Source organism: Eleutherodactylus coqui, chromosome 7, assembly GCF_035609145.1.
Source record: "Eleutherodactylus coqui strain aEleCoq1 chromosome 7, aEleCoq1.hap1, whole genome shotgun sequence".
Taxonomy (NCBI): domain Eukaryota; kingdom Metazoa; phylum Chordata; class Amphibia; order Anura; family Eleutherodactylidae; genus Eleutherodactylus; species Eleutherodactylus coqui.
In genome coordinates, this window is record NC_089843.1 from 58,291,231 (window position 1) to 58,319,017 (window position 27,787).

At 46.7% G+C, this 27,787-nt stretch overlaps 2 protein-coding genes across 8 annotated transcripts in view; one reads left to right on the forward strand and one right to left on the reverse strand.

Moving 5' to 3' along the window:
• The window catches only part of FIP1L1 (factor interacting with PAPOLA and CPSF1), a 63,836-nt gene extending 57,275 nt beyond the window's left edge, over positions 1 to 6,561 (reverse strand). For all 5 annotated transcript variants that reach the window (XM_066573083.1, XM_066573080.1, XM_066573082.1 and 2 more), the window contains exons 1-3: positions 6,358 to 6,561; positions 3,256 to 3,304; positions 1,509 to 1,566 (exon numbers count right to left, since the gene is read on the reverse strand). In XM_066573083.1, the coding sequence (XP_066429180.1) occupies positions 1,509 to 1,566; positions 3,256 to 3,304; positions 6,358 to 6,538 (288 nt within the window). In that variant the 5' untranslated portion in view covers positions 6,539 to 6,561. The remainder of the gene's footprint in view (positions 1 to 1,508; positions 1,567 to 3,255; positions 3,305 to 6,357) is intronic.
• A 3,399-nt stretch (positions 6,562 to 9,960) lies between these two features.
• The window catches only part of SCFD2 (sec1 family domain containing 2), a 97,523-nt gene continuing 79,696 nt past the window's right edge, over positions 9,961 to 27,787 (forward strand). For all 3 annotated transcript variants that reach the window (XM_066573086.1, XM_066573085.1, XM_066573084.1), the window contains exons 1-2: positions 9,961 to 10,797; positions 16,132 to 16,300. In XM_066573086.1, the coding sequence (XP_066429183.1) occupies positions 10,020 to 10,797; positions 16,132 to 16,300 (947 nt within the window). In that variant the 5' untranslated portion in view covers positions 9,961 to 10,019. The remainder of the gene's footprint in view (positions 10,798 to 16,131; positions 16,301 to 27,787) is intronic.

Genomic DNA, 27,787 nt, shown 5'->3' on the forward strand with positions numbered 1-27,787 from the left:
CACCTGCCATGATCAATGTAGATTGCAGCATGTAAAGGGCTCACAGAGGAAGAGCGCTCTCTGTAATGTCATTGCCCTCTGCTATGTAAACAAGGCGGCCGATGGGTTGCCATGGCAACCAGACAATGGTTTCTGGGCCTGCCATGGCCTGTGATCGCCATTGTGTATTTTGTATTTAAGGTCATACGGAAAATATGTACAAAGGAAAATCTTTAGTTCAGAGTCTGTGAGCTGAGCAATGGGGTGCTATTTGTGCCAAAGCAGCAGCAACTTAACCCCTAAACTCTGGGATTATGGTTTGTTTCATTTTGACTCAAAACAAATATGAGCACTCATTGAATTTCTGGAGAGAAGACCTTTAACCCGTTCCAATCCAATTTCCCTGCCCCCGCACACTCCCCAGCTCTAATTTATTTTGAGTGGGAAAGCGCATTGTGAATTCCTTGGAATTACTCAACAGAAACGATGATTTTATTAGCAATTTTTTTTTTAATTATCCTTTCCCTATCCAGTGTCAGCCCTTGTCCAACATTAAGCTTTCCCTGCGTAGCTCCGATGTCGAACGAGGGCCGAAACGTTTCTAACAGCATGCGGGACAACCTTTGACATTGGAGCACTGTCCTGCACACTGTTAGAAACTTGTCAGCCCTCATTCAACATTGGAGGTACGCAGGGAAAGCTTAATGTTGGACAAGGGCTGACACTGGATAGGGAAGGGTTAATAGCGGCAAACACACCCACCCCCCGACATGTACATTTCCATACACTTAATGTATACATTTGTCATCAAAAAAAAAGTGATGAACTTTAAAACTTTAAGAAAAGAAGGATTTCCAGTGAAATACGTTTTTTTTGCATGTACGTTTCTCCCATATGTGTAGCGCAGTGCCAGTGCCAGTGTGGATGGGCCCTTACTGGCACAAGCCTGAATTCCAGAATAGTGTGAAATCAATGGTGCTAAATGGTCAAAACCAAACCATGAGAAACCGCAGCTTGAAGTGATAATAATCTGAGCTATTCATACATTTAGGATCAAATAAAGTCAGAACCCCTTTAAAGGGGGGATTGTAGGGAAATCCTATAATTGGCTTATCGGCTGGGGTCCGCTGCTGGGATCCACGGCGGATCGGTGGCCCACTGTTTGCACCGCTACACACAGGCATGTAGAGAAGCTGCTGCGTTGGCCCATGTAATGGCTGGTACAGCTCCCACTGATTTTAACAAGAGCTACACCTGCAGTTACAATCACCGACCACTAGACAAGGGGCGGAGCAGCAGGTTCCGCTTCATACCCATGTGTAGCGGTGCTGACAGTGGGCACCTGATCAGCTCACAGACGATGGTCCTGAGTGGTAGGCCGACCAACTATTGATAACCTGTCCTGAGGATAGGAGAAAACAGTATTTCCCTGGAAAACCCCTTTAAAATGTTACAATATGGTTCAGCCACCAGACACAAAGTGATAAAACAAAGATTTTTTCCAACTCATTGAGTTTTGTAACACTTACCGTTTTAGCCACGCCGTTCTCAGTAGTCTCCGGTTCAACCACAGGTAAAGGATGAGAGCTGCAGAACAAGATGTACAGTAATGCCACCGCTAGAAACCAATGCATCCCACGTACTGCCGAGTCTTACAAGTAAAAAGGACATTAAATGGAGAAAAGCATCTCCTATCCACAGGACTGGGGGGGGGGGGGGGGGGGGGTCTGATCGTTGGGGGGCCTGACTGTGAGACCCCAGCATTCCCACTGTAATATTCATATTCAGTACTTATATGATAAAATTAGTCTGGAGGACAATGTTTCTCTTTGTGGGGAGCAGCATGAGGATATTAGGGGTTTGAGTCATAGGAAAACCTATGCAAATGAGCGCTAGTAGTATTGTCACAAGGACTATGGATACATTCTTCCAGCGCTCATTTACATAGTAATAGAATTTACAAAGGGGAGAAACTAATCACCTAAGGAGGATTAAAGCACCGCTTCAGTGATGTTTATTTCATTACGCAGCTATCCCCCCAGTATATATAAGCTAGTGATAGATTGGTTATTCCATTCTATCGGAGACTCCTGGAGCCTTCCTCCTCAGATGGTCATGTGATCTCAGTTCTGACCAACTCCGATCTATTTGGGGTTCTGGATTCATTTTCTAGTCAAATTCTCAGTGCGTGTGATGTCATTATATGGATCTACCGCAGAAACTGCACAGACTCTCCTGTCAGTTACTGATGATCACACAGCTCCTGTCAAACAGGTATAATAGAGGAGATCATGGCTCACCCACCTGACTGTATACTTATGGTCTGTAGCTTATTTAGGTGAAAATGGAGGGTAATGGTAAAAAAAAACTGTCCTCTCTGCAGGCAAAAATTGTATGACCTCCAGCTAATGCTGTACTGATGCATCATGGGATTGATTGAAAGTGTAAAATCTCACTGTCAAGAGGATGCCTGACTAAGTCTCTCTCACATGGGTGCCAGCGATATCGGCGCTACAAAGTCATGGCGGTATGGCAGCTGTGTTCTCGCGATTTTGTAGCATCAATGATGCATTTTATTTTTCTTGGGGTGGGGGGGGGGGGTGCTTTCTTGCAGCTATGGCTTATTTTAGAGGTAGGGAAATGAACTAGAGATTTTCATGCCATATGTTAGATGAGATGAACAAGGAGGCTCCATAGGGAAACATGGGCTACAAAAATTGCAAATCGCGTCTGAATAGTGCATGCTGCGATTTTTTTCTCGCGCGACATGGCTAATGTGAAGGGACCCATAGGAAAGCATGGGCTTCACACACACCTGATTTGTAGTGCTGTCGCATTGCGAGAAAAATCATGCGGTTGTCACCTGTGTGAAAGCTGCCTTAGACATGAGGCTTCCCACAAAGGAATGCAATACACAGAGACATTCAGAAAGTGACAGGCAATCAGGCGAGGAAGAGATGGAAAAGAATGTGTTTTTGCTGGTGTGGCCCTTTAAGGATTGTGTGACATGATGCACTTACTGCCCTTTCACAAGGCACACTATTGGATGATATTGTATTCAGCTGTTCGGCTGTGTTCACACATGGAAAATTCAGTGCAGAAATATCAACTTTATGATACAGAAGAACGACATTTGTGCAAATCCACAGACACGACGCAAACCCAACCCCTCAGATGTACGGAACAGAGTCAGCGGTAGAACATTCTGCACCAAATCTTCCCCGCGTGAACAAAGAACGACGCCAATGTGACACTTTCTAAAGAAGAACGCCTCACCTTGTTATGTCTTCTTCATCATCGTCCGGTCCGGCGGCTTCATTTTCCTCTATATAAAGGCACAAAGAAAACATTATCTCTCACATCAACGTAATTCGTGTGCGCGGAAACCGCGGTGAAGGGAGCCAATGAACGTACATTGATTTTATTGATCTATTCACATTAGTATATAGTCATTACGCATAAAACACACGTTAAAAAAAACGCAGCGAGTTCTATTTTAGACAGAGCCCGATTGTGCTCTATGGGTGAGGAATACACTGTACATACGCAGTTACATCGAGTACGGGCTGCGGGCACCGACATTATCGCTAAGGGGCGGAAGGGAAAGATAAGACAAACGAACAAAAGGTGTACTGCGCACGACCACCTGCCTGAGTACGCGGTCACGCGTGTACAATTATGTGGCTGTACGCAGGGTCACGTCTGGGATCTGCTGTGGGCTTCTGTAAGCAGATCCCGCTTATAGCCATGTGAGCCTGGCCTAAGAAGTGGGTGAGGTTTCAAGAAATTTCCTCCATACTCCATGGAAGCACCTGCGGTACAAACTGAACCGCCAGGCGGGTTTTAAATTCACGCATCCCAATTAATGCTGTGGAACGAAATCTGCATGAAAATCCACAGCAAACCTATAGGACACAGGCGGATTTGTGGCAGATTGTGTCGCAGAGTTGTTGCTGGTTTTACACTGTAAGATAATAAGCCCCACATGAATGTACCCTGCAAGGGATGTCTACATATGGATGTCAGACGAGGGTGGGCACTGGGACCATCCCACCCATGAGCCCCCTTGCGGATCCCGGCGGTCCATGGAACGCTGATGCACAGTCTACTATTTTTTGGGTTGAACAGGAGGCGGACAGCAGCGATCCGCTCAGCGGCGACACGAGGAGTAATCCTGGAGCGAGCGTTGTGCTACCCTTCTCCCTATAGTCTGATGATTGGACAGGATCAGAGTTGGGACACCCCTCCCAGATGGTAACACCCCACTGTCAATTTATTCAGAAATGTCTAGAAGGACGCCAAAAGTGGGCGGACCCCATTATAGTCACTGGGGTCCGTCTGGCGCTGTTCCGTTCCGTCCAGAGACTGAGCTATATGGCCGTGGGGATCCCCCTTTCCTGCTCCCCGGATGGACCCCGAGCGCAGATGTGAACCGGCACAGTCCTAAGAAACGTTGCTCCAGGGTGATGGTTACGGTTCACTCACTGAAGCCCTCCGACATCAGAGATCGGTCATTTTCTTGGGACCCCTTTATCGAGCCGAGCAGAAAGCTGTTCCTACAGGTGATAGCGGTGTCCCGAAACACAATAAAAACGCCTGAATGAAAGCACCCTTACCTGGCGGACATTATACGGCTGCCTGAGGGAACACGGACGGCTACTTAGGGGTGCGCCCCCTGCTGGGACAATCCTGACAGGTGGGACTTATCTTACAGCGTCAAATGTGCTGCGGAATCTACCACGACGCCAACAAATCTGCAGCAAAATGCGCAAGTGTTCCCCGCAGATCTGTCGGGGGCGCTGATGCAGATTTCAGGCCGCAGCATAAATCCAGATGCTGTGAATTTACCATCAGCTTGGCAGTTCGGTTTGTGCTGCGGATACTTCCCACGGAGCGCAGATGACATTTCTTGAAATCATTTCCACTTCTCTTAGGCCGTATTTACAAGGGCGATATTCGTGCACGAGTTCTGTGCGATTCACTTCTGTTCGGGGAGCAGGAAAGGGGGATCACAGCAATCTCTGCATGGAACCAAATAGCACCAGACCGACTTATGGACTATGGAAAGCATAAGAAGCAAACAGCTCTGTCCGTAGTGCAGTGGACAGGGTTGGTATTGCAGGCACACCTGCCATTGCATTCAGTGTAACACCAACCCGTCCCACCTGCACTGGCAATGGCCTGGCAGACAGCTGATCGGTAGGGATCTCGTGCGGCAGATCCTCGCTGTTCAACTATTGCTGACCCGTCCTCAGGGGAGATCAGGAGTAACGGCCCCTCTAACGTGTGTGGGGTCAGCCTTACGGGGAGACCCACAGCTGGTTGTCCAACAGAGGACCTTTATTAAAGGGGTTGTCTGGGCTGGTTCAACCAATGCCCACCCTGTGGATAAGTCATCAGTAGCGGATTGATGGGGGTCACAAGCAGCAGACCCCAATCCATCAACTACTGGTGACATCAGTTTACATGAGCCCAGATATCTGACCGCTGCGGGGGTCTCATACAGCGCTTGGTTCTATTTGTACTGTAACCAATGAATGGCGCCGCCGCTGCACGTGTGCTCGACCATCACTGCGTACATAACCCCCGAGGCGTGCAGCGGGAAGGAACGAGGGACCCCCGTCTAGTGACCAGAGTGATTGCACAACACCCTATAAAGGGCGACGGCTGATGGTTTCCCGCGGTGGAGCATTATAAGGCGGCTCTCACCCCGTCCACAGAGCGCGGCCTTCAGCATCACAGCACGAGTCGGTTACATGGCGTTTTTTAGCGCACCCCGTGATGGTGATGAGGTGCGCCAAAAAGCGCAAATAGACAACGAAGCTCCATTGGAATCAATTAAGGCGTTGGACCGCGATTAGTGAAGCGTTTGAGGCCCCCTGGTAAAAGCGGGCTGTGCGAGCGCGGCCTACACAGGTTGTCCGGGGTGACCGATGCGCCGTCCCCAGGAGAGGTCATGAATAGTTGGTCGGCGGGGGTCCGCGGCTCGGGGCGCCCACTGGTTTTGTCCTATAGGCACGGCTCCTATTGTAGTCAATGGGATCTGTGCCTGAAGTACCAACCTGGGCCACTAACAGGCCGACAGCGCTACCTGCTTCCTGCACAGTCCGCGGGTGATAAGTGAGGATCCCGAGCCACGGACCCCGCCGGTTACCTACTGAAGCGCTATCCTTAGGAGACCACCAGTAGTGGGATCTCTATAGCAACAAGCGTCCTCTGGGCTTCCGCATGGAGCGAGGGCACTTCCTGGACCTCCAATCACACATCCCACTAGTGGAAACTCCATTAGCTTCTGCACGAGCTAGAAATGGCTGCTAACAGGGAACAACAGCCTACAGTGCCAGGTGACACAGCAGGCCGCAGGTGAACAGCTCGTACCCCCATACAGCCACTCTTCCTCCTCATCCCCGCCTCCTCCGCCCGCCGTCACGGTGGTAGCGGTGGTCGTGCTCGCTGCTGCTGACGGGGGGGTGCTGGAGGAGGGAACAGCGACCGCGTTGGAGCCGCTAATTTCTGACGTGACCACCATCCGCTCCAGCAGCTCCCCGCCGGCGGACATCTTGCCCGTGGAAAGAGGGAAAAAAACAACTCTCGCGAGAACCTGCGCGCTCCAATGCCCTGATCTTACCGCAACCAATAGAAACGCGTTCTTTGTGTCACGTGACTACTTTTCTCTTTTTACTTTACAGCCACGGCGGCCATACTGCTTTTGGGCCGAGTTTGCCCCTCTCTTTTTTTGTTAAATAAACTTTATTGATTTTACTGGTGTAGCTAGAACGACAAATTCTGAAATGTAAATGATTGTTTCAAGTTGTCTAATTCATGACAAGCTGAAGTTTTTATTGGCACTATTTTGGGGTGCGTATAATGTATAACATTTTATGTTTTTTACAATAAGAAACATAAATTCTGACATTATTTTTACGACATTCTCTATGTGGTACTAAAAGAACATGATAACATTTTTCTGTGGGTTACGATTACAAGGATATCAAAATTATATACATTTTAGTTGTTTTTCAGTTTTTTATACCGTAATAATTCATTTTCGGAAATGATCTTTTTTTCATTGCTGCAGCAAAGATCCATAATTTTCTTAATTTTCCCAGAATGGAGGCGGGTGACATTTATTGTTTTCAGGCCGCTATCACTAGTTTTCGGAAAAGGGGGTGTTTCCTGTCAGGGAGGCGCATGGCCGCCCAGACTGGCAGATTTATGTATAATATATACTAGAATCTGGCAGAAAATATGCCGGGTCGCCCGTGTGTAGGCGCATGGAGTAGCCGAGAGGCACCTAATAAACAGGAAGAGACCTGCAGCCATTCTTGTGTTAGGTGTAGGGTACGCTGGGGGATGTCACACTCAGACTGGTGTTGGGGATGCTGCACTTAGTAAAGTTTCCCCATTGTGTTTATTACTCCTGTATTGTGATATCACTGTGTTAGCCCTGTATTATGTCACTGATTTATCACTGCATTGTGACATCACTGCTTCTTCTCCCTGTTTCCTGACATCACTGGTTTGCTATCACTATACTATGATGTCACTGTGTCACTGGTTTGTTATCCCTGTACTGTGACATCAGTAGTTTGTTATCAGTTTACTGTGATGTCACTGTGTTACTGGTTTGTTATCCCTTAAATACAACATCACTAGTTTGTTATCAGTAAACTGTGATGTCACTTATCTATTATCCTTGTACTGTGACATCACTGGTTTGTTATCAGTATACTGTGATGTCACTGTGTTGCTGGTTTGCTATCCCTGTACTGTGACATCACTGGTTTGTTACCAGTATACTGTGATGGGACTGCTTTGTTATCCCTGCACTGTGACATCACTGGTTTGTTATTAGTATACTGCGATGTCACTGATTTGTTATCCCTGTACTGTGACATTACTGGTTTGTTATTAGTGTACTGTGATGTCATGGTGTCACTGGTTTGTTATCCCTGTACTGTGACGTCATTGGTTTGTTATCACTATACTGTGATGTCACCGGTTTATTATCCCTGTATTATGACATCACCGGTTTGTTATCAGTATACTGTGATGTCACTGTGTCACTGGTTTGTTATCCCTGTACTGTGACATCACTGGTTTATGATTCCTGTATTGTGACAGCACTGTTCTTTGCCGCTGTATCATGCCATCACTGCACTGCTTATCCTTGAGCAGAGATATCACTCTGTGTATTATTAGTATCTTATTTCATGGTGTGCATTTTTGTAGGTCTGGAATGTTTCAGCCATTTCACCTGCATGTATTTTGTATCTATTAAATCCGTTTGCTGACTCCATTCCTGTCCGGCCGCTCAAACATGGGCCTTTTTTTTCAGTGTTTAACAGGTGTTTTTAACGCTCCCTAAAAACGCTGCACTAAGCCTCCATTCATTTCAATGGGTCTTCTTAGATGAGCGGTTTAGCTCAGCGTTTATAATGTGCGCTAAAACGAACGCTGTATGTTCTATTTTCGGGCTTTGAAGCACGTTTTTGATGCACCACATCACCCATTGAAATGAATGGGGTGTGTTAAAAATGGTGTTTAAAACTCTATAAAACACAGCGCTGTACAACGTTTAAAACGCTGCTTACTATACCGCCGGGGAGGAATGATGACGTCATCGGCTTGCTTTGCCTGTGTTTCTGCTGCACAAAATACAAATGCCCACAAAGACGCTGTAAACCGCTGCTCTTAATGCTGTAAAACGCTGCATTGTTACAAAAGCTTGTGTGAGAGCGGCCTTATATAGTTATTATAATGTATATATATAATACATGAGGGGACAATACAGAGATCTATCCCATCATCTATTTATACCCAGGAATGTGACGGTAACAAGGGGGCGCTCCTTACGTCTAGAGGAAAGAAGGTTTCTACACTAACATAGAAGGGGGTTCTTTACTGTAAGAGCAGTGAGACTATGGAACTCTCTGCCTGAGGATGTGGTAATGGAGAACTCAATAATAGTACAAGAGGGGCATGGTCGGCTGTCTTGAGTGATACAATATTACATGTTATATTACTGAGTACTTCAGAAGGGTCGGCGAGGCAATGATTATTTTAAATGGGAATTTTTTTCCACGAAATTAGGAAAATTGGCTTCTACCTCATTGTTTTTTTTTTGCCTAAGGCTGCTTTCACACAGCCGAGACAATCACGCAAGATTTGTACATTGCGATACACACAAATATCGTACAAATATGAACCCCATATACGTGATTGATGCTTTCCTGCATCACAGTGTGTGAAAAAATAGCGGCATGTCCTGTAGTTGGGCGTTCCTTCGGAAGGCCTCGCCTATTGTTTTCAATAGGGCCGGAAAGAATATTGCACGGCATGCAATGTGCACGCGAGTGCGATGCGAGGTTTCCCGGTGAAAACAATGGAAAGCACTTGCCGAAACTTCAGCTCTCAGGCGTTTTTGACCCAAAAATGCGTTGCGTCCGTGGTGACATCGCACGTTCCTGATCACGGTATTGGGCCGAGTTTCACGGCCCAATATTGTGCTAGCCCGTGTGAAATTAGCCTTACTCTGGATCAACATTGGGGGTAATAGGCTGAACCTGATGGACATGTGTTATGTTTTTGGCCGTACATACTATGTTTTAAACTATATTGCTGTAAGCTTCATCCTCTTTCTTGTAGAGATCTAATTAATAGTGGCAACCACTGGTGACTTCATGCTGACACTGGAGCAGTAAACTGATGCCATCAGTGGCTTAGTCATTTGGCAGAATCTGTCCTTTTTTTAATAGTCATAATGAAGACAAAAATTTGTTTCCATGTAAACTGTGTTGTGTAAATAAAGTTAAGTGACAAGTAAAGTGAAGCGGTTGCTAACAGCAACCAATCACATTCCATTTCTCAGGGTCAGCTGTTAGGAATGCAGGCATCTGATTGGTTGCAATGAGCAACCGCTTACATTACTGTCCTGCCACGTGACATTGTTGTGGATGACGCGTATTGTGCGCGCCTCACTGTTGTGGTGACACGTCATCAGCAGCCAGCTGTCAGAGTGGAACCGGCGTGCTGTCACTATGGCGGGTTTGACTGCGTTCAGTCAGACAGTATGGGAGCCGGTTCTGGCTAAGTCCCGGCGGGCCGTTGTGTTCATGGACGAGCCGTGTGCGGAAGTCCTGCACTGGTGCGGCGGAGCCGAGCTCTTCCTGGCTGCCGGAGCGCTGGACGTCAAGGAGTTCTCCAGCTTTGAGTCCGGCAGTCCCCGGCAGCCCAAGGCTGTGTTTGTGGTGAGCAGCCCGTTGCGTGGCCGGACGCTGGACGTGATCAAGGACGTGGTGAGCCAGAGTGCCTTCCAGTACTGCATAGTGGTGACGGCCATGAGTCCGGGGGAGGCAGAGGGGAGGACGGTGCACGAGCAGCTGGAGGAGAAGCTCTGCGAGTGGATGGGGAACATGGGCTACACGGCTGAGGTCTTGTGGGCCCCCATCCTGCTGGCCCCTGTCAGCCCCTGCCTGCTCCTGGCCCCGGCCTTCCATTACCTCTTCCCTCTCCTCCCGGGAACGGACCTCCAGACCCTGAATCGCAGCCGCCCGGACAAGAAGCGCTTTCCTGGGCTGGCGGATGTGGACTTCCCATCGCTTCCTCCGGAGCTGCAAGCACAAATCAAGAACCTGGTGTCCGGTGTCAATAACATCATGGAGGGCATCGGGGTGCGGGAGGAGTGCTTCTCCGTGGGGCACCTCAGTAGGATCGTCGCCGGAGAACTGGCCAACTACCCCCAGGCGAAAAACCGCAGGAAGACGGCGCAGAACAAGGCGTCACTGGTCTTCGTAGACAGGACCCTGGACATTACTGGTATGAGGCCCTTCTTACCACCCTATAGACCAGAGACGTGCGAGTCGTATGAATAGGCCAACCGCTCGCGAATGGTGTCACGTACTGCCAGTGTTGGTCTTGGGTTAGGTGTGACCTGTGCGGACCCTTTTGTTGCCCCCACACCCCCGTCTTAAGAAAAAGATAATATACATTGCACTAATGGGCAGTCTGCTTGTTCTTTCATACCCACACCAGCATAGCTCAGTCAATATTGTGCCGGGACCCAGCTGGTTACGTGGGTGCAGCGCGGGGACCCAGCTGGTTACGTGGGTGCAGCGCGGGGACCCAGCTGGTTACGTGGGTGCAGCGCGGGGACCCAGCTGGTTACGTGGGTGCAGCGCGGGGACCCAGCTGGTTACGTGGGTGCAGCGCGGGGACCCAGCTGGTTACGTGGGTGCAGCGCCGGGACCCAGCTGGTTAGGTGGGTGCAGCGCCGGGACCCAGCTCATTAACTAAACAGAGCAAAAACCAATATAATAACATCATAAATGCAGTGTCTGAACCCAGCTCAGTACCTAAACAGCACAAAACAACCTAAGTACATATATACAGCGCCAGAACCAAGCTCATAATATGTAGTAGCACAACCAGGCAATTGTTTCGTGAGGGCACCTATTGGCAGAACATCAGAGGACAGGAGGCAGAGCCAAGAGGAGGATAGTTCATGTAGCTCTGCAAGATGTGGCCACACAGAGGAAGATCATATGCCCGCCTGGTGCCCCCTCTATAAGCTGGTGTCTGTCACCCTGTGCGACCACACAGGTCCCATGTAGCTGAGGCTGGCCATACATACTGAAATGCGTTGACATGCTGCATTGGATCTATATGCACTATGCATAGTAAGAGTTTAGTAATCTTCCCTGGTCACTATAGCAACACTGCTCTCAGGTGCGATGCAAAAAGATACTCCAGAGGTATCATTTAGAGCATAAGTGCACAACCTGTCTTGGTCCAAGGGCCACAGCTTGAATCAATTCCAAGGGCCACAATAAAAAGCGTGTTGAGACATTTATGGTACCATTTCCACTTGCAGGATGCTCGAGTGTCAGAAGAATGGGGTCCCACTACAGAAAGGAGGCCATACATGCATGTGGTCTCTTCATTGTAGTGTTGGATGTTTCACTACTCCCATAAACTGTAAGGTAGACATCCCCATTCTGCTGATTATATGGGGGTCCAAGAAACTTATACCCTATCCTGTGGTTAGGGGATAACATTGTAATCAGTGGGGAGTCCGACCACTGAGACCTTCATTGATACCGAAAATGTAGGTCACAACACTGGTGTCTACTACTGCTCCTTACTAGAGATGAGCGAGCGTACTCATTAAGGCAAATTACTCGAGCGAGTATTGCCATTTTCGAGTACATGCCCCCTTGTGCCAAAAGATTCGGGGGCCGGTGGGGAGATCTCTCACTCCCGCAACTCACCGCTCACACCCGCCGACCCCCGAATCTTTTGGCACAAGCGGGCATGTACTCGAAAATGGCAATACTCGCTCGAGTAATTTGCCTTAGCGGGTACGCTCGCTCATCTCTACTCCTTACCATTCAATGGAAGTGCTGAAGATAGCCAAGTACAAGCGCCTGGCTATCTTTAGCGCTTCCATTGAAATGATTGGAGCGGCAGCGCTCATGCGGGGACCTTCAAAACTCCCATCCCCGGAATCAAACCACCAACAAATGGAAAGTTAATCCCTATCAAGTTGGTAGGTAGGGGGTGGGGGGGGGGTGGCGGGGGGGGGGTTACCTTTCTATCTTGGCACAATCCTATTCGTTTCTTTACTTCAGTATCTCTGAGAGGAAGAGGGAACTTTTTGTGGGGCCTCCATATAAACTAGTCAGTAAAGTATTGCCTATATAAAGCCATTAAAGAGACTTATCAACTTTTAGCCCTATAAGCGACCTTCTTGTCATGATGTCCGAAGATGTGTTATACTTGTCTCCCCCCGGTGTACACGCTGGAAGCTGCTACTCAATGCATTGAGCAGTGGTTTCCAGTGCTGACACTGTGAGTTCCACAGATTTACGTATATCACATCCCCGGACTCCACAGGTCGCCTACATTCAGCCCATAAGCTTCGCTTTTGGGGTTAAAAGTAGGTGACAGATTGTGTTTTCTGGCACTAAATTATTGATGGCCCACTCTCAGGATGAGTCATCGATAGTTGATCATGGGGGTCCGTCTCTCGTGATCCCCACCGATCAGCTGATTAAAGTGACAGCGGTGCTCTGGTGAGCATACCAGGCACAGCGCCGTTTTGTTGTACAGTGGCTGTGCCTGATATTACAGCTACGTCCAATTCACTTTATTGGGATGGAGCTGCTTTTAGGCCAGGTGATGAACGAACGTGATGTCACTGGCCTGAGAAGAGGCCGCAGTGCTCATTGTAGTGCTGGTGTCGTTGCGGGCGCGGCTGGTGTCGTTGTGGGCGTGGCTGCGGCTGGTGTCGTTGCGGGCGCGGCTGGTGTCAGTTTCCACTAACTGTAGACAAGGACCGCTTTAGCATTGGCAGTAGAGCAGTAAAGCAATAAAGAATGATCAGGACACAGAGCTGTGGAGTTTTATGAAAATCATTTTATGGCTTGACTGTGCGCATGTTATGTAGACTACATGTTATATAATAAATGCTTTTACCATCAAGTTGGGTTTTTCCTTTAGCTTGCTGTGACTAATTCTGCACACACAGGTTTGGATGGAGTGAATAGCAGTTGCCACCACACTGGAATTTACATACGTGTTCCTGTGGATCTGAGTCTAGGTGCTGAGATGACCAGTGATGGCTGTAATGGATGGGGTTATGTCCTCTTGTCAGGGAAATTTCTGCATACAGCACCAATCAGGCCCACCCTAATGCCCCGCTGCCGGCGGTAAAGAAGAGACACCACACACGGAGGTCTGGTATAGTTCCTCACACGGGGACATAACTGCGCCCTTTATTACAGATTACATGGGGTCTTATACCCTTTGGTCACGTCACTAGGAATGGGTAATGGTCTCATTGGCTCAAATCCACCGCATAACCATATATGTGATGTCCGCAATTCCGCCTGAGGCACTGATAGTCATATACGTAGTTAAACAGTCGTTATCTAGATACTGGGAAAATAGCCAAGCACGCGGCCTTCGTATCCGGTTCTGTATCATCTCTGAATTTCTGGACACATCTCTCTCAGCCTTGCAAAGCCTTGGGATATCTGATATAATTTTTAAGGCTACATATTAAGTTTTTCTCATTTTAGCATTGAATAGAACTTGCATACAGGTATAAAAGCATAAAAAACATATGGCAATATATACATATACCCTCACACTCTGAAGAGCATTATGCCCCATAAGCAATACCACTCCCAACTCACGTCACAGGCTTCTCACTGGCAAAGCCGGGATCCTACTGCTCACTAATGAGGGACAAATCCCCTGAAACAGCTGTCTGTGTATGGATTCTGGCTTGGTTTTCAACTCCCAATCATTTTTATAAAGCTTTTCTAAAAAGTTTGACATTGGCTTGCAGGAATGCTGCCATCCAATTGTTGGCGCTACCAAGGTATTGTTCCATGTTCCCTATTTGCATATATTTCCCAGAGGAGCATGCATGGCCTTATAAGTCTCCTCACACACCTAGGTGCTCTCCTTTAGGAGAGATGATACCCTTTCTGATCCGAGGCACACAAATGTATTTTCAGTCGGTGTGCTTAACAAGTCTACGACTGACCAGGCTCTGACGGCACACAGACCCACAAAGGAATGTTCACACGGCAGAATCTGACGTGTATTTATCTGTACTCTGAGATGGGCATTTCTACCACGGCTACGCGGTTGTACGGCCGCAGATGCTTATGCGAATTTAGCTCTTTTCAATGGGCAAATCTATGTGCGGGTTTCCCAACATGAAATTGATGTTAAGAAGTGCCGTGTTGCTTCTATATTTTGCAAACGTCAAAAATAGATGACGTAGTAAAGTAAAAAAACGGACACAAGGACTGCATACGGAGCTGCACTTGGATGAAAATAAGGCCATTTTTTGCAGACCCAACACAGATGAGCTTTTATAGGGTCATGTGCTTTAGGTTTCTGACACAAGAGTGGAAGATTGGTCCTAGGATGGCCATAAACATTAGATATAGATCTGAACCTGCCAATCGACTAATGTATATAACAGCCTCCCAACTCTACACCCTATCGCAGACATCGGGGAAATAAGTTGACGTCCAACATAACCTCGGTCATAAGGCCCTGATATATGCCACCGTGCAGGGCCATATGTCCCGACGTATGTTGGTGTACACTGGGCCATTCAGCTCCTACATAAACGTTCGATGTGTGTGCTCCGGAAGCCTCATCAGCATATGTAATGTTCACACATGCTTAGAAGTTTTTATGGTCAGCATTATTTGTGATCCCATTAAATTCAGTTTGTCTGGATCTGGCCAGTACACTCACAATATCTTACACTTAAAATTTCAGAAGCCATGGACAAATCAACATTGAGTCAAAGCAGCGTTCAAGAGGTTGTCCGGGGCATTGGCTATCGATGACATCCTCAGAATAGGTCATCAGTAGTTGAATGGTGGGGGTCCCCATTGTTCAATGGGCTGCTGCAAATTTGACAGCACTATCTGCTTCCAGCACTGTTCAAACTGGATGCCTAATGGCGGACCCCCACCAATCCTCTATTGACGACCTATCCGGAGGCCATTGATAGTCAAAGTCTGACCCAAAGGGAAGACAACTTGATGATGCAGTTGCTTTGCCCAGGATACTTATCAGAGTGCTCTGCCCAACTATCAAGAAGAGAAGAGCTACTGTTGCTGGGACTGTGTTATATGTCTCCCATCTCAAAAAGTCACAAGTCCCCGAAACCCCACCGTTTTAATAACTTACACTTAGACCACCATAGAGCCCTACAGGTTTTCTAGGTTTGCCAACTAGATCTACCGGAATTCTGAATGTTCCTTCTGTAATGATGATGATTAACCATTCAGTCATTGCCGACTCCAAGTCACCCTATGGGTCAACTCTCACCATGTTGGTCTATCAAGTACAACTTCTGTTAACTGGCAAGTAGTCATGCCTTCTGTAATAAAGATCCTAAAATATGGTCAGTGTGAAGGCAAGTCTAAAGCATCTGTGCAAGTAAAAGGGGGTTATTAAAGTACGAGTTTATCCCAAATCCCACGACTATTATAGTGTTCGCCATATAGAAGGGAAATGTAGCGTTTACCAGCAATAAAGAAGTCAAATGCAAAATTGCAGCTGATTTATTTTTCTTCCAAGACTGCTGATCCACCAGTTTCCTCCTTATTGTTCCAGGAGCCGTTGGCCATCATGGAGACAGCCTTGTAGAGAAGATCCTCTCTGTTCTTCCCTCTCTTCCTGGACAGAAAAATGACGTCATGATCAACATGAATGAACTCACGGACTTGCGAATCGATGGTGAAAATGAGGGGATAATAGCGCCGGGATGTCTGTCACAGCCAAGGTAAGCCAAGAAAACAACCGCTATACACTGTGGTGTATTTATCATGGTTTTGTGGCTTCTGAGTCCTGCGGAGTGTGACGCCTCTGTGATCATTTTTCACTAGATTTCTATGTAGAAAAATTGAGGAAAACACCTGGTGTTTTGTTGATGTACTGATGTAGCAAGGTTTAACTTGACCGTGATAACTTATCTTAAGCCATTTAACAGCTATTGTTACCGAATCACAACAATAGCCATTGAAAATCAATTGCAACTATGGCAAAGACCTTATAAGTCACGTTAAACATTGCTACATCGGTATCTCCCATGCTACACAGAGGATGGATAATACTGGTGCTCTACTTGTATGTGGACCAGTATTAATAAATCTTTCTCATTAAGGGACATTTAAAAAGGCTTCTACACCAGTTACTGCCATAGAAAAGTCACAAAACCTGGCGCAAGGGCTGCTTGCAGGAAAACTTTGCAACTTTTTAGGCCTCTAAGTAGGCAGGACCTGTCAGGAGGGGTCGTGGCCGCCCCGGACCGACAGACTTATGTATAATTCATGCCAGAAACTGGCATTAAGTATATCCGAAATGTACGCCTAGCCGGCACCAGACAAAGCGCACAGAGGAGCCGGCGTGCGCTGAATATATGAAGAGACATGTACCTCTTCATCTGTTTGGGGCGCTGGGTGAAATCCTACTAATCCCAGTGCAGGAAATGCCGGGCTTAGTAAATTTCCCCCATTGTCTTTTCAGTTTTTGGGATGTGGTTGACATGTGATGAGGGTTACTTTACAACCGCATGTCCTCCTGGATATTCTTCATCTGGAGAAGAAATGATCTGCTTCTCTGTTTATCTAACTGGGATGTCCTGATTTCCGGGGTGACATACGGCTAATGGTATACTAGATAACGTCAAGGGATTTTTGGGGATATATCTTATGTGACAAGGCTACAATGGGAAAAGCCTTGGCTGCAACGCACAGGGGTCCAATGGGTTGTACATACAATGGGGGTTGGCAGCATGCACATACGTGAGCCCATTAGAAAAAAAGTCATGGTATTTAAAGCAGTTGCACCAAGATTACAATGTATCCTCTTCCCACAGGATAGGGAATGACTTGCTAATCGTTGGGGGTCTTAGCACTGATCTCAAGATTGAGGGTCCTGTGTCCCTCTCAGCCTGTCACCGCGGGAGACACTTCTCCCCCTGCACTGACGACAGAATGAATGGAGTGCTGGCTGAGCAAGCTCTCGGTATTTCCATCAGACCCGTTGAAAGTCAATGGAACATCAGCGCACTTGTGCAACCAGCGCTCCATTCAGTCTACTCCTCACTATGGGGGTCAGTAACCCTGCAATGAGGAGGACGGGGGACATGAGACTCGAGAATGGCAGGGGTCTCATCGGTGAGTCCCCACCGATCAGCAAGTTATCCCCTATTTTGTGGATAGAGAATAAATGTAATCTTGGTACAACTGATTTAACTCTTTAACAGCACAGGACGTACAGTTACATCCTGGGTGTGTAAGGGTTATATAGCGCAGAATCGTGAGTTGGTGATATCAGACACCCACACGCAACAGCCGCAATCTGTACTGATGCGGATTGCTGCTGTTAACCCTTTAGATGTCGCTGTCAATTCTGACCGGCATTTAAATGCCCTGATCATCGTTCAGGGGTCCGAACAGCCCCCTGTGTTTATATTGTGGGGTGCTGTTTGGTTGCCATGATGGCCCCCAGGGCTGCCATTGATAAATGTGTATCAAGAGATGCCTGTGGCGTAGCTTGACAGACTGTCTGTCAGCGCATGGTGCAATGCAATACTTTTTTTAATTAGACAAAATAAGATATTTAAAGTCAAAACAAAACAAAACCCTTTTTTTTAACCCTTTGTAAAAAATAAAATAAAAGCATATTTGGTATTGCAGTGTCTGTAAAAGTCCGATCTATCGGAGTAGCACATTCTTTGACCCGAACAATGAACTTACTGGGAAAAAAGCACATGCAAGAATTGCACTTTTTGATCACCCTGTCCCCAAGAAAAAAAAAAAAAAGCGATCAAAATGACATCAATAGAAACTACAGGAAGTCCTGCAAAAACGAGCGCTCACACAACAAAATAAAAACTTTTGGCTGTCAGAAGATGGCGGTAGAAAATATATATATATATTTTTTTAATTAGTGCAGCAAAATTAAAACTATATATAATTTTGATAAAGTTGTAATTGTACCGACCCACAGAAAAAAAAGTTGTAATGTCATTTTAGTCACAATATGTACAGAGTGAAAGCAAGACCCCTCAAGATGGCAAATTTGTGGGGGGGGGGGGGGGGGTTCTTCCATTTAACTCCAATTAAACATTTGTAAAAGTTTTTCAGTACATTATACGGCACATTAAATAGAAAAATACAACTCGTCCTACAGAAATCAAGTCCTCAGACAGCTACCTCATTAGAAGAATAAGAGTTATGGTTTTTTGAAATTGAGGAGGAAAAACTGAAAATGGGGGGAAAAAATGGGCTGCGTCCTTAAGGGGTTAATATAAAAAGAATATCTATCCAGGAGAAACCCTTTACTAAACCGCCTGTGAGCCAACCAAACATCTGGTTGTCCAGACGATGACCTGTAGATACAGACCTGAGCTGACCCGTATCTGTAGGGCAGCCATAGTCTGATGAATGTAAAATGTATACTCCTGTACAAGGACACTTTTTTGGTTCCCGTCTGATAGATTCCTATAGACACATTTAGCTTGTATGTCAGTTGCATTCGCAGTCCACATGCTAAAAGTATGGCAAAATCAGGATGGGATTTGAGACCTAATTGCTCACGTCTGTATTTCATATGCATCTGGGTGACTTCATTGGTCTGTGAGTACAGAATTTGTTTTTCGACAACTGCATTTTTTTTCTTCCGTTCATAGAAAGATAAAAGTCATACACCATACATCTCAACATGGAAATAAGGAAGATGGAACCATACCTCTGCAGCGCCACCTATTGGATGGCAGCATTCCTTCAAATCAATGTACGACTTTTTAACAAGTCTGTGAAACAAAGATTGGGAATAGGAAATCAAAAAGTCGTACATTGATTTGAAGGAATACTGCCATCCAATAGGTGGCGCTGTAGAGGTATTGTTCCATCTTCCTTATTTGCATAAATTACCCAGAGGAGCATGCATGGCCTTATAAGTCACCTCATTTACCTTTCAGGTCTCTTCTTACACCCTTTCTGGGTGCTCTACTTGGGGATAGATGATGCCATCCCCTGACCCACTCACCCCCTGGGTGTCTTCACACACTTTTTGGGTGCTCCCTTAAGGAGTGATGACACCCCTCTTGACTTTCTACATGGAAGCATGTAAAGCTACAAGTGGTGGTTTACAAGCCAAGATACATTTCATTTGCCTGAACAACCAGGATATGCCTTGTCTTCATACACAATAATTTGAGTTAATCTCCGCTTTGAAAAGCTGCTTCTTGTACATTAATACGCCGGTCCTCAACCATTTGTCCTTTGTGAGTCACATCCGACTTTGAGTGGCGGCCATGAGCCACACTGCGTTCAAAAATCAAGAGAGACTTATTAACCCCTTCACAACCACTCATGGTCCATTTATGTCTCTGATGGCTGGGCTTTGTGCAACAGCAATGTAACTTTTTATGTGGAACTCCACTGGCGATCACGGCCCCTCCACAGCAGGTAAAACACCTGAGTAACAACCTGTTTGGGTGCTAACATCAGAACCTAATTGGTTAAAATCTTGATGATGTCATCACTGACAGCTAATCACAGAACTGGCCGGAAAAGTTTGTATACTGAAAACTTTCGTCGCTGCATCAGCATCTCCCCTTTACTCTTTTCCATTCTCCTGTCAGTGTGAGAGCAGAGGAGAGAGAAGGGGAACGTACTGTATTGTGTAGAACTCCACACATCAACCCCGTATTAACAACTTCCACATATTAACCCCTTCTAATTCAATCACCTATACTGTTTAGTTAGTATAGGTCAGTGATGGCGAACCTTTTAGAGACCAAGTGCCCAAACTGCAACCCAAAACCCACTTATATATCACAAAGTGCCAACACATTATGGGGCGGGCGTTATCACGAAGTATGACTTTACCTCCGTCGCTATAAAAAGGAAAGGGCAGTTTCAAAATAGACAGAGAGGAACGTCGCATCTCTTCCCCCCCCCCCCCCAACCCCCCCGCCAGCTGGAGCCCTGGAGTACAATTGGTGCAGATTAGGACTGGGAATCCGCTGATCTCATACTATGCGGCGCTCCCCCTCACCTCCTTTGAAAGCTTCCCGCTGTCAGCCTCTCCCGGCTTCTGGTTCTCAGCAGCCTGTAGTGGCCTCACCTGACCAAGTGATGGGAACCGGAGGCTGGGGAGCGCTGACTGTGGGAAGCCTACGGAGGAGGTGAGGGGAAGCACCACATAGTATGAAATCAGCTGCGGATACATAGCTGATTAGCAGTCAAAATATGCACCAACGCTGCGAATATTGACTTTTTTTTGGATACGGACATGCTATGGAATTTTCCATGGAACTTTCCGCTGCATAGATTCCGCAGCATTTCCGCCACGTGTGGGGAATGCCCTATTTATGTGAATGTAAAAGGTAGAGAAAGTCACTTACTCAGACGGTGGTCCGCAAGGCTGGGAGACCCCTCACAGGAGCATTGGCCACTGGGATTGATGATGAGTGATCCAACCAATGTGTCTGTAGACACATTGGTTGGATCACTCATGATCAGACCCTGGGGTCTTGGATTCTTATCTCCTGGATTACTACCACTTTAGTATCTGGTGTACATTTGGGGTTGCTGCTCTCCACCTCCCATTGGCAGAGTGTAAGCTCTCGCCTACGACCTGAAGGTTACAAGTTCAATCCCCGTGTGATTCAGGTAGCCGGCTCAAGGTTAACTCAGGCTTCCATCCTTTCGAGGTCGGTAAAATGAGAACCCAGCTTGGTGGGGGTTAATAAGTAATAATTACCTGAAAGCGCTGTGGAATACGTTGGCGCTATACAAATACCAAGATTTATTTATTTATTCACAATTTATGGTCTTTGGACTGTAGCCCCAGTAGTAATGTTGACACCCCCCCTTCCCCCACAGTAGCCCCCTAGTAGTAATGGTGACCCTATCCCCAAGTAGCCGCAGTAGTAATGGTGACCCTATCCCCAAGTAGCCCCAGTAGTAATGGTGACCCTATCACCAAGTAGCCCCAGTAGTAATGGTGACCCTATCACCAAGTAGCCCCAGTAGTAATGGTGACCCTATCCCCAAGTAGCCCCAGTAGTAATGGTGACCCTATCCCCAAGTAGCCCCAGTAGTAATGGTGACCCTATCCCCAAGTAGCCCCAGTAGTAATAGTGTCCGCCTCAGAATCCTATACTTACCACATCCTTGTCGCCCGAGCGCTGCTGCTTCTCTCCTCGGCATTGCTGCGGGACACACACATTGAAGGCAGTGTGTGCGCCTGAACTACTGCTCCCCTGACCTCTTCTCCTGTGGAACTAAAGAGGAGAGATCGGGGAAGGAAGATCCTGGGTGCGCACACTGATGTCAGTGTATGCAGCTGCTGAGTGATTACCGTCTGGAGAGCCGCAGTACCTCCGATGGTAATCACTATAGTGGTGAGCAGCCGTCCAGCACGCGTGCCATAGGTTCGCCACCATGTGTATAGGCGAATAATTTATCTAGAAATAGATTTAAAATGGTACGGTTTGCACACACTGGTTTTTGGTCTGCAAAAAATCTGCAGCATATATTGCGCTATGGATTTTGGCGCAAATCTGCATCACAACGAAGTCCAGGCCAAAATTCTGTCCTCAGACCAAAGGATTTTCTCACCCATCCTATATTCTCTTCCTCTGGTTCTGGTTTTCGGGCAGCCAAGATGGCAGACACTATTTATTAGACTACCTTATTCCCTATAGTGCACTGGTAGTGTTAGGAATACCAATCCTCTCTAATCTGCTCTGTGATTGGCCAACTCTGCTCATATGATCAGCACTAGCCAATCACAGAGCAGTGCATAATGTTAGTACAAAATGGCAGCAGCCATGTTGGCTGCCCGAAAACAAGACCCGTAATCAGCGGAAGAGAAGAACGGCTGAGAATATTAAGTACGGGTAATAGACTTCCTCCACCCTTCGATCCAGAGCAGAATCGTGTCCCCTTGGCTGCTGTAGGAGGACCAGAGGCTCATGTAGAGTGAGGTGGAGCAGGCGAAGACAGAAGTTCCATCGGCCAGGCCTGATCCTTAAACCACTCCTGCTCCATGTTCTTCTCATAAGGGAGGTTAATTGCTTGGAAGACACAAGACATTTCCCGGCCATCCTTAGCTTATCGTTTTATTCTCTGCTGTTTGACCCAAATAAAAAGTCTATTATTTAGTTATTATCTTGTAGACTTTGTTTCGAGATATGATGGTTATTGGCCGCTCCTCTCTGGAGCTCGACTCCCACATCTACACTTACGGTTGGGCTGAGGTTTTGTGACGGATTGCAGACGTTTGTTTATGCCAGACATACATTTTTTTAATATTTATTCACAAAAGTTTGCAATTTGTTCAGCCCACGGAGCGTCTTTCTGTTTTGTGACTAATCCATGTGGTTACTGTCAAACTTGAGAAACTTTTTTCTCTCTTCTAGAGAGCAATATTTAAAGGGGTCGTTCAAGCTTTTCCCGTGCAGTAAAATAACACATCAGCATTCTAGTTCTGCCTTGTAGTCGCAGAACCTGGGGGATCCCAGGAGGAGGATCTACTACATACTGTGATCTATCACCCCTCTCTCCATCCTCCGAGGACGGGATTAGGAGGTGAAGCAGAACACAACCGGATTCTGCATGCTATCAGCGCTGTGGAAACATGGAGCTTAGCCGCCAGGATGGAGGCCGACGGCTAATATTTCAGATCGGCCTGGAGTTTATCTTGAACGCTCTTATATACTGTTGCGGTAGGTATACACCGCAATCCCAGAAATGACTACAACTCCACATTTACTCTGTATACGGCCTTCTACAGGCTTTTATGGGCCCCATTTGCCACTCTTGGCTGCCAAGCATACAGTATTTTTGGCCAGTGGGCATTAGGTTTGCTTGGTGCAGATGTCCTCATTCCTCTAGTACCCATCCGCTGACTACTGGCAAATATCTGGAGGCACCGCAGTCTGTGACATTCCCCAGCAAGGTAGGGCGTTAAACACTGAAGTGAGGTACAAAGCGATATCCCTAATAATGCTTGGGGCCACAAGCAAAAAAGAAAGTTATTAGAGGAACTTGAAAGTGTAAGTAAACTTTTTAGAAACATTTTTGTTGTTGGGGTCTGGATGCTGGAAGCTCCCCACCCATATCTGAGACCAACATCTGAGGGCTGTGCCCATTTGAGTGTCAGCATCATTGGTGCGAGCAGTGACGGAGACAGCCGAACAGGCGCAGCGCTAAGATAAGCACTTTTTCCTGTGTTTGTTTTAGCAGTCACGGGGGTCTCGGCACACGGAATCCCACTGATGAAAACGTTAGACGGCAGAACTTTCTTAAAGCTTAGTTATACTTTAAGTCAAAGTAAAGGAGAAAAAACAGCCATAAATAGATTATCTGTAATTAGTGAGCTTTAACCCCTTAGTGACCAGATTTTGAGTATCAATGACCAGCCAACTTTTTTTTTTTGGGTCATTGTTGCTTTCCAAGAACAATAACTTTGTTATTTTTTCGCAGAAATGGCCATATGGGGGCTTTTTTTTTTGCGGGATAAGTTGCGCTTTTTAATAGCTGAGTGCATCGCTCTCCTTCTGTAGCATAGTTAATAAAGAGGCCGGCAGAGCATCACTGCTTCATTCTTAGGGGCATGTAGGGTTTGCCAATTTTAGGATTTATGAGGGTCCCAGCAGTCATTCCCCAGTGATCAGACATTTATACACTATATCCTGTGATGGGCTACAAATGCGTGTAGTGATGATACCACTTTAAAGAGGTTATCTGAAAATCAACTTTTATCAGCTATCCATAAGGGCTTTTACTCAATAGCGGGTTTTTTTTAACGCTGCGATATCGCTGTGTTTAAAAAAAACGCTAGTGGGTAAAAGCCCTAAGACAGATGATAAAAGTCTGACTGGTGTTGGTCTCACCCCTTAGACCCCACCAATCCGGAGTACAGGTGTCCCAAGGTGAGCCCCCCCCCCCCATCCTCTTCTTGTCACTTAAGGCTCACTACTAAGAAGTGGAGATTAAGTGGATTGGCTATTGCACATGTATGGTGTCACTCCATTCATTTCAGTGAGGCTGGTGGAAATGGCAGAGTACAAGCGCTCAGCTGTCACGGGCAGTCCCATCGAAGATGAATGGAGCGGCAGCGAGCATACGCGAAAGCAAGTCTGCTTCTTACTGTGCTCGGGTGCAGGATCCACAGTGAGGAGGATGACGGGGGACACTGGACCCCCATTCTCTGGGTCGGTGAGGTCTTGGCGGTGATACCTCCACCAATCAGACTTTTATCATGTTTTCTATGGATAGGTAATAAAAGCCTAATATTGGTGCATCCCCTGTAATTTTACATATGCTACTAGTTACCATGCTCAAGTCGACTTGATTGACCGATTTCGTTGTATACACAACTAGGGAGAAACCTAGATACCTGTCAATGAAAGGGGTTGTACCAGAATTAGAAGTTATCCACTATCCACAGCATAGGTAATAACTTTCTGATCGGTGTGGGTCTTGCCCCTGACCCCCCCCCCCCCCCACTGATCCTGTGAGCGTGAGTCCCATTTCCCCCTCTTCTCGTCACTTTGGTGCTGCTTCTCCCACCCAAAGTTACGTTGCATTGGATGGAAATTGGACAAGCATATGCGGTCGACACTCTATCCATTTCTATGGGCCTGAGTGCTTGTACTCGGCCATCTTCGGCATTGAAAATTGGATGTCGTTCCTTTCATCCCCCCCCCCCCCCATCCTCCTCACTGCGGAGGGATCAGTAAGCCTGCATTGAGGAGGACGGGGGCACGGGACCCCCACTTTTTGAATCAGTGGGGTTTCAGCGGTAGGACCCACCGATCAGCAAGCACTGATCTGTGGATAGGGCATAACTTAGAATTTTGGTACAAACCCTTAAGTTGAACCGGGCGTGGAGAAGCCAGATGGGAGCTGCTCAGCCGGTGTTTTCTAAAACCCAATTTTCTCCTCATTGTCGCGGCATTTCGGAATAAAACGTAGCTCATCGCAACGAGGGAGTCCTTCATGCCGATTAGGGCAGCATGCTGACAGGTTCCTTTTAAACAGCCTGGATGTGTTTTTCCTCAAAGCTGCTAGACAATTAGCCATCTGTCAATACATGGGATACGTTTTGGTGCGCGCTTCACTCCAGGCTCATTACTGTATGAGATGTCATCGAACTCTCCATTGATTCTTTTGGTTGATGCTTTCCATCTGTTGTTGGGTGTAAGATCCTCAAATGTATTTACCCTTTAATGATTTTCATCCTCCAGCTCATTGTGAAATTTCGCTTTTTTTCCACTCTTGTTGACTGTTCCAGCCGTTGAACGTTTTCCAACAAATAAACATAGTGTTAGAAATATGTCCTGTCCCGGGCTTGACTCATTCATTCAGGACCTGCCTAATATTCGACGAGCTCCCCTCTCCAAACACATTGATGCACTTAGCATTTCCTGTTGGCCAATGAGCAACAAACATCTTGTGAACTGGGATTTGGACAAACAGGTTATTTGTATTTAGTCTCTTTCTATAAAGGCAAGTTTAACAAGTCCGTTCTGTAAAGTCAAGTCATGTAAGACAACTGATTGGTAGCCTGGAGGGTTTATCTGTACTCGCCAAACAGACCTAGTCATGTTGGATCGGCTCCAGACAGCAAAACTGCCTTTCCGTCTGAAAATCAAATTACATTTTTCGGAGGTCCTGCATTGTTAAAGTCACAATTTCCTTCACTGAATCCGCAGATATGTAATTGCTGCTGCATAGTTGGCCGTCAAGTGGCTGCTAACACTGTTGCTTCGCAGCACTGGGGTCCTGGGTTGGATTCCAACCAAAGGCAACATCTGCATGAAGTTCTGTGTTCTCCCCGTGGGTTTCCTCCCATACTTCAAAAATGGATTAATTGGCTTCCTAGGAAATTGGCCCTAGTGTGCGTCTGTTTTTGAAAGCCGGAAATAAGTTTGTGAATAGGGATTGATGATAGGGATGCTCACTGTACAGCACTGCAGACTATGTTGGCTCTGTATAAACAATGGGAAATAAATCATTAAATAGTGAGATGACTTGGGGGTTAGTCACACTCTGCATTGCCGTCTTTTCCACTTTAGATGGGTGGCAACACTCCGTGAATTCACGTCCACAACGTAGCTTTTCTTTAAAAACTGGATTCACCAGACTTTTATTGCTTCACTTCAGCAGAATTGGACAATGTCCAAACTGTGTCACACCTCTTCACAGTGCATAGCATTAGACAGATGCCTGGCCATCTGGCCACTAACTAAACACAGTATTGTCCTCACTAACCGGCCTAATGCCACAACTTTACATCAGTAGTTCCTAGTCCATACTATCAAAGGGGTCAGCATAGGGGGCGCCCTTCCCCTGTCATGCTTTTTGGAAGGCAACGTCCATCTCTTTCAGTCGCCAAACCACAAGTGGCCATTCTCTGCCAGACATTCCTTTGACCAGTCTGCGCTCAAGCCCACTAACAGCCGCTCACATAATTGTTTTCCTACAATAGATGCTGCACTTTCAACAAACTTCTGTTAATTTGATAGCCAGTTTGATAACTAGAAAAAGTGCAATATTTTTTTTTTATTTGACCTAAAATGACATTTTTGTGCTGAAAAACCACTCTAAAGTGTCAGCCACCCTTCTAATTTGCTGCCTGTCTCCTCAACAGCAGAGACACCAAGATGGATTGCAGAAAGTGGTGGGAATCTTTGCTTTCTGCTGCCTCATGCTACTCATAGAAGTCTGTGGAGTGGCGAGAGGAAAGGGAGCTTCTGGAGGGAGACACAGGCAGAGAGACTTGCACACATGCTGCTGCAACTTCTAGTGAATGTTTTAGCTCAACCCAGTCCTGAATTCACATCTACTCTACTCTGCTCAGTACTGCTGTATAATGTCCTCCATGCTACTGATGGTGCTTCTGTGTAAGATAAGAGAAAATGATCTCCTCTTCTCTGTGTACAGTGTATAGGAGACATAATGACAGCTAGTCTGCACCCACCAGCTATGCACCACTTGTTCATCAGAATGATTCTTCAGCTCTGACACTTTTTTTGGAGAAGTTTTTGTGTCAACAGGGTCCCCTTTCGCTGGACGTTTTTTTTCGATCACCTCTTCTCTGTATACTCTCCACACTGATAACACCATGATGTATGAAATCCCGGCCCTGGCTAGTTTAGCACTGATGACCAGGTCTCATTAGAAGTTCCCCAGATTGCTGAACGTTCCCATTCGAGGGTATGTTCCCATGTAGCAGAATTAGT